This window comes from Oncorhynchus tshawytscha, linkage group LG06, assembly GCF_018296145.1.
Source record: "Oncorhynchus tshawytscha isolate Ot180627B linkage group LG06, Otsh_v2.0, whole genome shotgun sequence".
NCBI lineage: Eukaryota > Metazoa > Chordata > Actinopteri > Salmoniformes > Salmonidae > Oncorhynchus > Oncorhynchus tshawytscha.
This window is the reverse complement of record NC_056434.1, coordinates 49,538,000-49,551,404: the sequence shown is the minus strand read 5'-3', so window position 1 is coordinate 49,551,404 and position 13,405 is coordinate 49,538,000. Positions and strand designations below refer to the sequence as shown.

General features: G+C 39.2%; 1 protein-coding gene across 1 annotated transcript; it reads left to right on the top strand.

Moving 5' to 3' along the window:
* Positions 1–3,232: 3,232 nt before the first annotated feature.
* On the top strand, positions 3,233–9,997 carry LOC112252661 (ALX homeobox protein 1-like). The gene is made up of 4 exons (XM_024424100.1): positions 3,233–3,590; positions 4,468–4,772; positions 5,566–5,694; positions 8,920–9,997. Exons 1-4 carry the CDS (start codon positions 3,365–3,367, stop codon positions 9,247–9,249), a joined length of 990 nt encoding a protein of 329 aa, XP_024279868.1. The 5' UTR covers positions 3,233–3,364; the 3' UTR covers positions 9,250–9,997.
* The last annotated feature ends 3,408 nt before the right edge of the window (positions 9,998–13,405 follow it).

Genomic DNA, 13,405 nt, shown 5'->3' with positions numbered 1-13,405 from the left:
CTGTCTAAATGCAGCCATACTGGACTCTGCCTGATCAGGGTTGTGATATATCATGCTTGAGTCTAACCTTGAGTTGAGTGGTCAACTTGAATTGTAGCATGAATGGTCAACTTCATAAATATAATCACAAATGTAGGTTAGTCTCTTACTATGTTTCTCCAGTATTTCAGTTTTTGAGCACTAGGAATTTATAGATTTCAATTTTGCTTATGGTTTTCCCACTCACGGTTAGTAGTATAGCCATCTGACTTAAATATGGGTTCATCTTGGCCAGCTCTACTAGTGGTTTATTATCATTTTAAATAGACTAGTAACCATAGAATCCGTCCCAGATGACATTTTACACTGACTCTGTGCCTGGGTTTTGGAGGCATGCCTGTCAAGTGAGCATGCAAAACAAAAGACAAACAAACGAAAAGTAAACAAACAATGAGCATAAATCAGTTGCTCTAACATTTTGTAACCATTTGGAGGGAGGTTTATATGGCGAATCATAGGCAGGCTGCAACAAAAATGAATAACTGTTAAATTAAACTTTGTTTGCTTTGAGAGTAGCCTTCAATATTTCTAAGAATTGAACGTGACTGATAAAAACGGACACTAAATCAGAGCTGACACTGTGGCTTTACCTAGCTCGAGCCTTACATAACGCGCTACTTCCAAGTATATGTATTATTTAGACCTAGGCTAAACAAGGCTGCTTTAGTGATCACTCGTTGGTCTGAAAAAAAACTTTTTACTCGTTTCGGTTGTTAATTTCTACCATAATGATATTCAGATTATAATTTATAAATTATTGCGCTTGAAAGTCGTTTTCTTCTAAGCAACAGTCTCAAAAAGCAGACATATATATATTTTTAAATACCAACTTTTTAAAATTCACTTAAAAACATATCATTATTAGACACCATTTCAAACCCTACTTTATGGCAAACCCGCCGCAATTACAACCAACATCCTATCCACTTTCAAGAACTTGCCGCTCATGTCAGTCCACCGCCCATCTCAGTCCACCGCCCACCAACAGGCCAAACTGCCGCAACCTTTTGGAATTTTCTCCTCAGCATGAGGCGGCATGGCGAGGTCACATTAGCAGCCCAATAAGACATCCCCCTGCACTCATATTTTTTTTCCTCGAGTGTCACGGTCCAACCCCAGGTATAATCATTGACCCGATAGCAAACCACAGCTAAGTATTGTCTGCATGGCAGTTGGAATTGGCCCACCGTATGGAAGGAGGAGGGTAGAAGATAGTTCGGTTCGTGTCAATGTACTTCTTGTCATAAGGAGTACATTGGGGCGTGTTTTCCTCTTATTTATTTACTGTTTATTGCAGACTTTTCCTCTTCAATGTAGCCCTATTACATTTATCTTCAACACATCTTTAATTCATTTAAAGGTTATGAATAGCCTAATTTTACGCCTTTCTCGATTTTTGCATTGAACTCATATCACCCGAAATTGCTAGGCTTTGTGAAAGAATATATAGTGAAAAGGAAACACACAAGTTTACGCAATTACGCACAACATGATAATGCAGTGGTGATGGCTAATACATTTGTCCACACAATTGTTTCTCCCTGCCATATAAATTCACTCGTGTGGTTGTTCTCAAAACCATACCACGAATGCATTATTAACTGTTTAATAGGTAAATGTATAATATCTGGCCATTCTGACATCATGTCTTTCGTTATGTAGGTTTGGTCTGCTATATTGAACGGGGCATTGCATTCATTGCTTGTAAAAGAATATGCCGGCCACATGGTTTAGTGTGAGTTGCAGTGAGTACTGTATATTGCTCCTATTGGAAGTTCCAGGGACACTCACTAAATCCGATTAACAGTGCGGAACATTGAGAGATATAAACATGACACACAGATTCCATTGACATGTCCATGTCATCACTGTAAACGTCTGTATTCGTTTCCCAAAAGTTAAAAATACGTTTTCCAAAGTGTCCTGTTGTGATAAAATTCCCACTTCACAAACATGCAGAACTATTAGCTAGGAAATACTGGAAGGCAAGCACCATTGAGGCACACCCAAACTTTAGCTATTACTAAATAGCCTGTTTTTGGTAAAAACTAAAATGCAAAACCCATATGATGCATTTGTCTAAATGCATTGCGAATTTTAAGCACCCGAGCGCCTTATAATACGTATCATTCCATAATGATTCCTGCATTATGAACTTTCTTTGATCCCCTGTTAAAAACTGGCACATTATAGATTCAATTTGATAATAAGACATTCAACTACAATGGCTCGCGCTGACAGTGTACTAATCCATGCATGCTTCGGGTGTCATAGATTTAGAACATATCTGTATTGCAATATGGGCAATAGGCCCATATTAAACCTAAACCAAACAATACATGTTACTGAATTTTTAAAAACCTTACATAGCCTAATCAGAATATTTTTTTGCTGTGTTAATGCATTCAAATGTGCTGAAACGTAACAACGAAAATGCCAAACGAGGGAAACGGTTATAATTATTATTATTATCAATAACAACAACAATAATAATAACAATAATGCAGATGATGATGATTATTAGTATATATGCTACTGTAGAGCAAAGGAATTAGCACAATTTTGCACACAGTGGAGAACTGTCTTTCAAAGCACACACATAAATCCGTCTTAATTGCTATGCCTATAATTTATCTAAAAAGCCACCAACACTTTGTATTGGCCTAGAATTAATCATTTTAGAGAACGTATTGCATTTAAAAGCATCATTTTGAAGTCCAAAAAGTTGTAGATGTTTTAAATATCTCCATAAGTCGTTATACTGTGGATTTATATTTTCCTAAATATATTGCCATGAAAGTAGTTCTTCCGATTATTACAGCAATAGGCCGATTTCAACCAGAAACTTGAATTGCCAAGTGAGTGTAGAAGACAATCTTCCGTTTAAATTAGCCATGCACTCTTACAAATTGTATTTGCAGTCTCAATTTGCAGTAGGCTAGATAAATCACTAGGTTACCTCTCTTTATTTGGGGTATCTAAACGTGTTGTAAATTACATTCAATGTCATTGTTTGATTTTAGATCCTTTCTAGGGTCGAGAATCCCTTAATGTGTGTCTGGTTTGGATTGTGGGAGGAGTTATAATTAACTGCTCCATATTCAAATGTAGGGAGGCTTCTTCAATGAACCCCCTCTCCCTCCCTCTCCCTTTATAAAGGGACCATAGCTAGTGCCTTTAAGACTAGACAAACTAACGGCTTTGGCGAATTATTGTCTTACCAGGGTAACCTATATAGATGCTCCATTTTGTCGAACGTCAACAGAAATTCTATTTGGTCAGTTGACAAGATTAATTTGAGCGACGGGATCTGAGGAAGAAGAAGATGATGATGGAATACGTGAACGATAAATTCGCATTGAAGTGTCAAGCGATTAAGAGCAGCGACTATTACATGGGTTCTGGCAGCGGGTTGGACCAAGTTATGGAGAGTTTGGACAGTGTACAGTACTACAGCAAAACCTCGCCCAAGTGTGTGCAGGCTTTCGGGCTACAGACCACCGAGCACAACACGCGAATGGAGCGGTCCTCACCGTGTGGAGAACAAAACGGTTAGTTACTGGCCCCTTTTCACTGTGCGTGCGTAAAGCGTTACCAAATATATTTTTCAACTGCCGGAGAAATGTGTAAGCTTGGATGTGTTATTGATGAGATTTGTAAGGCTATACCTGCAAGCTAAAAGCGTTACCCAAATGTTATTGAAGCAAATATGTATTAGGTTATTTTACGCATGTTATTTTAGCATCCAAATAGTACTGTGCCTGTGAAGCGAAAAGTATGTGCCATATCTCAAACAAGTAATTTTTTTATGTGTTATGTCATTCTTAGTGCTGTCCAAAAAAACTGTTTGAATGCCAGAAAGCTATTGGATTGAGGCAATTCAGTTTTTTATATATCTTTATATTAGGAATACCTTGAAAGAGCAATGGGCAGCTGTGGTCATATTTTAAATGTCATAAAATTATGAATATCCTAGAAAGTGTGGTTTTGAAAATTTGTGTTTCTGGCTTTGTCAATAATAATATTAATAATATCAACCGTCATCAAAACTGAAATGCTAACGTGCAAATGTGTTTACATTAACTGCTTATGGTTAGAGAACAAATGGGCTTATACAACATCTCTTACATTAAATAGACTTGTCAATATTCTTTATAGGCCTGTTGTGCAAAGATGACCTTATAATGTAGCATCTGGCAGCCAGCATATATACCAGTATTGTTGCAAGATTGAAAGATTCTGCTAACGTGTGATTGGGCCTATAAAAGGAAAATAAAACATTTTTAAAGTAGCCGAATTTATGAATAGCCCTGTTATCTAAAATAACACTATTTTAAACTATGTTTTAGTTGATGTATTTACACTAATCAATTATAGAAACATTGATGTATCATATTAATAATAATACTTTTTATTTCTTTCCTATAGCGAATTATGGTGTCCCCAAAACTGAAGAAGATACCTTGCACGTGGACCTCGGTAGGTCGATAGTCAACTGTTGCAATCTGAGGGACTCGCCGGTAATGGCAGGTCAGGAGAAAACGGATTTGTACGAAATCAGTGACAAGTGTGACAGTAACGTATCGAGCAGTAAGAAGAGGCGGCACAGGACGACGTTCACGAGCGCACAGCTGGAGGAGTTGGAGAAGGTGTTTCAGAAAACTCATTACCCAGATGTTTATGTGAGAGAACAGCTGGCGATGAGAACGGAGCTAACCGAGGCCAGAGTGCAGGTAGGTCTACTTCTCTCTCACTTTCATTCAGTTAATCTCTAGACCAGGGGTTCCAAAACCTTTCCATAGCATTGGGGAACATCCTGCGCCCACCCCTGCGCACGCGCCAGGTCTATTTCTATGGGCACAAGCACTGTTCATGACACAAACTGTTCACACCCTTCTTGTTGTTGGAGATTTAAAGCTTATTTCTAAACATTTTGTCATGAGGTGCAAAGAAAATGTTGCCGTTTTAAAGTTAATTTAATTGCAATTTTATATATTTTGCAATGTCTAATGTGTATTCATGTGATATTTGAGAGACTAAAAAATGACAACAATAACTATAGGCTAAAAAAACGAAATAAAAGCGTTAACTGACATCAGCTAGTTGATCTGGACATTTCTGACAAGTTATAAAAAGCTATCTAAGGTATAAAATGACTAACATGACAAGAGGTACTGGTGATGCACTACCCAATTTGGAAATTGCACCTCCTGCATTCTACTATTACAACTTTCAAAAGTACATTTAAATGCGGACTGAATTCCTATTTAAGAAAAAATAGTAATACATGATATACTGTGAATCACAAATGTACGCACGTTATTTAAAATGGATTGTATCTGAGTGCTCAGGTAATTATTAGGCCTGTGTCACCAAATATTGTCTACAGACAATATCATGCCGAAAAATAAGGGTAGCCTACACCACGTTGCCAAATTAGCCTAGGCTATAGCCTAAGCCTATAGGCCCATATGCTCAGTTCTGTTTAGGAAAAGTTTGATTATATTTCTCTATTTCTCCCTCTAGGTGTGGTTTCAAAACAGAAGAGCCAAGTGGAGAAAAAGAGAACGTTATGGGCAGATTCAACAGGCAAAAAGTCATTTTGCAGCGACATATGACATATCAGTGTTGCCAAGGACGGATAGCTACTCACAAGCAAGTTTGCGCTTTTACCAGAGACACGGTTTAATTACCACTTTTGAATACTTTTTGCTAGGCTAATTGAACTTCTCTATCATATGGAATTAATCATTTGATTTTGGTGTAATACTTGGTAATTGTTTAAAATAATTAGAGCCCATCATGCGTATTTAGCCACACTAACTTTTCCTTTGTATTTTCAAGTGTAGCCTAGGTAGGTTAGTAGCCTACACATTTAGTGTATTAAATCAAATGATAATGCTCTTGCTTGCCACCGCAACTTGATATATTGAGCATCCTTGACATAGGCCTATGTTAAACCATATTTTAGATAAGACTTTGAAAGTTGATTTAGAATGTATCTCGGCAAACCATTGCAATTAATGGCATCTCTGAAAATGATTTATCCAGTCAATGGGTGGAGGCTAGTTTAGGCGTTCGGGCTTTTAAAAGGGTAATCACTGATTGCTACATTCATTTTTGGTATATCATATTGTGATATATATATATATATATATATATATATATATATATATATATATATATATATATATATATACACATATATACCCATTGATTCTTAAATAATTCTTAAATAATATAACTTATAAATGCCTCATGAGCTTAGTTCAATTGTCTTACCTCATCAGAACCGAAAATATAAGCTTGTCTTACACCTTTGTTTGTAAATTATGTAATTGTAAACAAACACTGTACATCCTAAAAACATGGTCAAGGGCAGTACTTGCATCCATATAGCTCAGTCCATGAATTTGAGAGCGGTTACATTTCTCCAGGCCCATCTCGCTATTTACCAAATCAGTGGCGGGGTAACGGCTTACTTATTGTTTGAACAAGAGATTGCTCCTTTAAAGCCAATATAAGACGTAAAGCCATAAGGGACTGCCAAAACGCATCCTTTTAATATCAGTTGTGAAGCAAATGGCAGTCATATCGGTCAAGGGGGAAACCCAAACCCGAGGCATAATCCTACAGTAATTTCAATTATGCATGAAAATACATGTAGGCTAAGGCATGTGATAGGCTATATCAGAAATTCTGTAATATAAATATTGTCAACCTAAAATATTGTCATATAATTATAAAAAACATTTATACAGGTTTTATAGCCTACCAATTTTCTGTAGTCTATATATAGCCTCTAAAATATATTTAAACAGACAATACATGTAAACATCTTGGTTTTCTTGGAAAGCTGTGAGTGCTACTATATGCATTTACAACTTGTCTAAGTCCTATCATCAACTGATTTCAACCAATGTATGGCTGCAGATTGAGTGTATCATTTGATTGGAATGTCTGCATATTGGCAGTTAATTTGAAAAATGAATAGAATCATTCCTCTAAAACTGTCTGCCTAGCTAACAGCTAGCTGTCTGCCTAGCTAGCTACAGTACAGATAAACACTTATCACAGCACTGGCAAACCATGATTGACCAACTCCCTGACTGGGCCTGGTTGCATAAAACACCTTAAGTATATTTTCCCCTTATCTTTTCCCTTAAAGTTTCCTTAACTTTAAGTCATTTGCACAAACATTTTTAAGGTACATTTCCCCCTTAAATAAAGTTAAGGGTGCCCATGAGGTCCCTTACCTGCTTCATTCAGTATGGGTATCAATGTAAACACCATTTTGTGGTGCTCTGGTTACAAAAGGAAAACATTAACCAGCTAGCTACATAGCTAAACAATGCAAGGTGCACAATATATGGCTACAAAGCTAGCTGGCTAGTTAGCTTGAGGTATTAGAAAGTCATATAAACAAGTTGGAGAAAAAACTATGTCAAGAAACGTGGTTTATTATCTCCTGAATCAATTTGGTTGTCCTTTTTGATTGTAGAAGTTCCATTTTGCTATCTCACAAAATGAAAGTGATCTCTTTGACTACTGTAGATGTTTAGTCAGTGAATCAGGCCATCTCCACGGTAACCAGATACTCCTTCTGCCATATGTGCCTTTAAACTACCATAAAACCCCTCAAATATGCCCTTACCTAAAGTATTTGTGAGGCTCTATACCATGCCCTTAAACAATTCCCTTAGGTAAGGGAAAATTATTCCTTCAGTCAAACCCTTAAGGGTAACATTTTATGCAACCGGGCCCTGATCTTTATCCCATCATAAGAAGGTTCATGCCCATTCTAGTGTTCTAATTTCTAATTCTATGGTACAGATGCTAAGTGGAGGATTGAAGCATGTCCATGTATCTTACTGTTTGATTTACGGCCATGACTCAATTCAGTTCAAAGTTGATGATTTATTCCTTGTAAATACTTTAGGGGGGAACATAAATTGCATTTTTGTGGGTTGGACATAGACATTTCTATGAAAAAGCAGAGTCTGGTTCTGTTTAAAAAATATTACGTTTGTTCCAAAAAATTTGACTATATTTACAGATCATTGAGGTCATATCTGATATGCTCTCTGATGTCATCTGTTTATGGAAATAATTTTGATTGTAACCAGTTGAAAATGAAATGAAATCCCCATGCAACGCTAAACAAACCGTCATTACATACGACCACCAAACCATAGCAAAATCTTCACCCCCACCACAATTAAGTTTCTAGATGCGTCTGTAAACCAACATTTGGCAGGGATGTTACAGTAGTTGCAAGGGAAAGGATGGGTGCAGATACTAATCTTCAAGATGTGATTTTTCCTAATGAATCAGGAATACAATTTCTGACGTCTGGTCTGGTAGCCTAGGCTATATACTGTAGGCTATTTTTCATTTATTTTACTAGGCAAGTCAGTTGAGAACAAATTCTTATATACAATGAAGGCATACCGGGGAAGAGTTAACAGGTTTAACTTCCTTGTTCAGGGGTAGAACGACAGATTTTTACCTTGTCAGCTACGAGGATTTGATCCAGCAACCTTTCAGTTACTGGCCCAACGCTCTAACCATTAGGTTACTGCCACCCCATCTGAAGTAGCCTGTTCTAAAGTTACACATTTGGATGAAATGGTATATCATATATTATCGTTGTCTAAAATGTAATGACTGATAAATCTAAAAAGATGACACTTTGTCAAAGAAAATTTCTCCTTAATAGAACTAATGAGAAGAAAATAGAAAACCTTTATAATACACACAATTGGATTATGAATATTCAAAACGTCAGGAGCAATTCATAATCAAGATCATTCAACTTTCCTGATAGAATAGAAAGGTCAATCAATAACCAGATAAATGACCTATCATTTCCCTTCCCAGATCCCCAACAACCTGTGGCCCAGCCCTGCTCCCAGTGGCTCAATGGTGTCCTCCTGCATGCTCCCCCGTGGATCTCCTCCCTGTGTAACCTCCTACTCCCACTCCCCCCGCTCCGCAGCCGACCACGGGTATGTGGGCTTCCCTAACCAGCAGAACCAGTTTGGACACGTCTCCATCAACAACTTTTTCACGGCTGACTCTCTCCTCACACCCTCACCCAACGGACACCCGTTCGAGGCCAAGCCTGAGTTCGAGAGACGCTCATCCAGCATCGCCGTGCTGCGGATGAAGGCCAAGGAACATGCGGCTAACATATCCTGGGCCATTTGATTGGGATTGTGAACTTTCTGTCCTCCCAAACGACTGACTCACAGCCACTCTAACTTTATCATTAATACTACGCACGATAATTATATCCCCAATGTTGTATGACTGACAGTGAACTGACTGTGACACCGGATTGATGGAAGAGGACTACCTTAAATTTAAAATGATGTAGGCCTAGATGCTGATCGCTGACTAGCCATCTGCTGGAGAGACATGCCCCAACAAACTGTGACCCTTTTGGTCAAAGTTGAGAGGACAGAGATGATGAACTGAAAGGTTATTAAAGGTCGCCTCATCAAGGTCGAGCTGTGAGTGCATATCAGTTTAATCCACACAGGCGACACTTACTTTCAGGTTAACAACCGATGTGAAAGAGTAATGGAAACGCTCCCCTAAGTGGGCCCTTTTTGCCAATTATTATTCATAATGGGGCACAATGTGTTGCTGAAAACGTGGTTGTCTATGGCTTTTACACTCAACTTCAGTTTATTCTACTGTAGGACTTACAGTACAAGTGTTGAGGTGTTTATATTGTCATTCCCTGTGCTTTCTAATTACATTGCCCCATGCAGCTCTGGACATACAGAGGACCTGAACAGAAATGAAATGGACTGACACACTAACATGTCTGTGTGCTTTGCAGCAAAGCTATTTAACCCCCATTGGCTCTGTTTGTGTTATATGGCACCAGCACAGGAAGCAGTTGGTATTTTTGTAATAAGGTAATAAAAACACATGTTGTGACATCTTTTTTGATAGTATATTTTTTCTTTTATTGTATTTCCCTCGCTCATTATAGACTCGGGATGGCGATCCGGGTCGGCAGTACAGGGATGTAAGCAAAGTGTTAGGCAACACCACAATAGTGTGAGTGACGTATTAAAAAGTATAGTGTAATATGCACAATCTACATGGAAATAATAATAAACAACAACCTTTCATTTAGTGCATCTCTTCAGATACTCTACAGATCATTGATATATTATCATCAGACTTAAACCCCTCTCTCCCTCCTAGAGTCACACACATTATATGCTGTAGCCCACATGGATACTGAACAGTGATCTCAGAGAGAGAGAGAGCAGCACAACGCGCATAGAACAGCATGCCTTTGTACTCTTCTAAAAGGGGATTGCAACCCGTTGTGCTGCTCTCTCTCTCTGAGATCTCTGCCTATTCATCTCATTGTGGAAAACTTGTCCATATTAATGGCATGCTTGATTCAATTACAATTACCGTAAGTTGTGTCAGATGCTTTGATATGGTACTGCCTTTGTTTTCCTAGGGCACTACTTCACTTCCTGGCTATTGCCAATCAAAACTATGTATCAGAGTATTTTACTGTATCTACAACATACCAAAACAAGGGTCCTTTATTGAGAAGTTTAAGGCTTGAAACAAGACCTGGAAAATTATAGTGGTCAGCCTGACATATGCTTTGAGGTCTTGGCTTTCAGAAAGCAGATCTTTTGGACTGAGTCAGAGCACATTGGGTCAATTGCAACGCATGTCACTACAAGAATGATGTCATTTTCTTGGCTTCGGATTTTCTCTACTTTTAATTCAACTCAAACTCTTAACTTACTAAAATTCATATATTCATCTAGCCTGCTCAGTAGACTTCCAATAGACCATATACCGCATAGGATAAGCTAATGATTGACATTAATATGCTTCCTTCCAAAGGATGGAGGAGGCAAGTTAATAATAGACCAACGTCTACGGGGCTGTGCTTTGGCAAAGTGGGTGGGGTTATATGCTTCCTGTTTGGCCCTGTCCGGGGGTGTCCTCGGATGGGGCCACAGTGTCTCCTGACCCCTCCTGTCTCAGCCTCCAGTAATTATGCTGCAGTAGTTTGTGTCGAGGGGCTAGGGTCAGTTTGTTATATCTGGAGTACTTCTCCTGTCCTGTTCGGTGTCCTGTGTGAATCTAAGTGTGCGTTCTCTAATTCTCTCCTTCTCTCTTTCTTTCTCTCTCTCGGAGGACCTGAGCCCTAGGACCATGCCCCAGGACTACCTGACATGATGACTCCTTGCTGTCCCCAGTCCACCTGGCCGTGCTGCTGCTCCAGTTTCAACTGTTCTGCCTTATTATTATTTGACCATGCTGGTCATTTATGAACATTTGAACATCTTGGCCATGTTCTGTTATAATCTCAACCCGGCACAGCCAGAAGAGGACTGGCCACCCCACATATGCTCTCTCTAATTCTCTCTTTCTTTCTCTCTCTCGGAGGACCTGAGCCCTAGGACCATGCCCCAGGACTACCTGACATGATGACTCCTTGCTGTCCCCAGTCCACCTGGCCGTGCTGCTGCTCCAGTTTCAACTGTTCTGCCTTATTATTATACGACCATGCTGGTCATTTATGAACATTTGAACATCTTGGCCATGTTCTGTTATAATCGCCTGGTTCCTCTCTAGGTTTCTTCCTAGGTTTTGGCCTTTCTAGGGAGTTTTTCCTAGCCACCGTGCTTCTACACTTGCATTGCTTGCTGTTTGGGGTTTTAGGCTGGGTTTCTGTACAGCACTTTGAGATATCAGCTGATGTACGAAGGGCTACATAAATAAATTTGATTTGATTTGATTTGATTTACTACCCCCATACAGATAGTATGTCCAAATACCCAGACTAGTGTACTAAATAGAATGCGAAAGAAGAACATTTTGTATTATGTGAAATTTCAAAAATAGTACCCCCGAACCCGTCATCTAATGCACGATTGTGTTGACCTTACGTCAACCTCTTCATAACGGTGGTCTGCAAACCAACATTAAAGGTGCATGCCCCCACCAACTGTGCTGGAGTGTGTGGTTAATTTTAAATCTAACCTTTATGTAACTAGGCAACAAAGTTATGAACAAATTCTTATTTACGGCCTACATCAAATGACGCTGGGCCAATTGTGCGCCACCCTAAGGGACTCCTAATCACTGCCGGATGTGATGCAGCCTGGATTTGAACCAGGGAATGCAGTGACACCTCTTGCACTGAGATGCAGTGTCTTAGACTACTCCTCCACCTCAAGGTTTGCAACATTTCTAAATCCTCCTACCTAACTCAGTACTTCTGAGAAAATAACAAAGAGCCCAACTAACTTCTACTAGGCCCTCCCCACCCCCCAAATCCCTTCCAACCCCCCCACCCCAACCTCGCCCAACCTCAATGACCCTACACTTCAATCTTTCCCCCTCTTCAACATGCTTACAACAATATAATAACACATGCTAAACAATTTCATCGACCATACACACTAGACAGAAACTATTCACATGCTTGCCAACCAGATGACGAGTTCAATGTATAATGTCCTAAGCGCAATCGAGCAAACACCACCTCTTCCTTCCTAATCTGATCTTTGAATCTTGGTCCACAAACCTTTCTTTGGAGGGCATACAAATGCCGGCCCTTGGGATCAGAGTCTCATCTCTTCTGCCATACATGTATCAAAATGGCTCTGATCTTACATTTGGCCTCGGCTCTACCCAGTGGAACATTAATATCAATTATATCTTGTTTCAATCCTCTTTTGACTAATTGGTCTACAATGAAATACCCTTCCACACCCAAATGTGTTGGGACCCAGCAGAATCTCACTACTACACCCATTCTCTCAATTCTCCATTCTAACATTAATACCTCCAATAGTAGGTCCATCCTATTAGATTTACCAGATAATAACCTATTCAATAGAGACAGAGAATCTGAGCATACTATAATGCTAACAGGTTGTACATCCTCCACCCACTGGAGGGCAACTATTAACGCCAACAGTTCAACTGAGTATACTGACAGTTCATCTGTTAGTCTTCTACATATCAAATTCAGGAACGTAAACGCCTACCATAACTATTGCGTTATAGTCTCCTGCATTGTTTTAACATTTATACAAACTTCAGAGTGTTTTCATTCCAATTGTACCAATTATATGCATATCCCGGCATCAGGGCCTGAGCAACAGGCAGTTTACTTTGGGCACACCAGTCGGGCGGAAAATGAAAAAAAAAGGACCTGTCACATAGAGTAGGCCAGAAGGCTAAACTGAAAAACCTAACTACCAAATAAAAAGATGGCGGAGCCGCAAAAGTTCTTCTGTGCAAAGGTGTTTATTTACATAGTGAATCAGGAAGAAAAACAGTACTGCCATCCAAAGTATCC

Coding starts and splice junctions, on each gene's coding strand:
- LOC112252661 (XM_024424100.1), top strand. CDS start 3,365: ATGATGATGGAATACGTGAACGATAAATTCGCATTGAAGTGTCAAGCG. Junction 3,591..4,467: donor ACCGTGTGGAGAACAAAACG/GTTAGTTACTGG, acceptor TCTTTCCTATAG/CGAATTATGGTGTCCCCAAA. Junction 4,773..5,565: donor TAACCGAGGCCAGAGTGCAG/GTAGGTCTACTT, acceptor TTCTCCCTCTAG/GTGTGGTTTCAAAACAGAAG.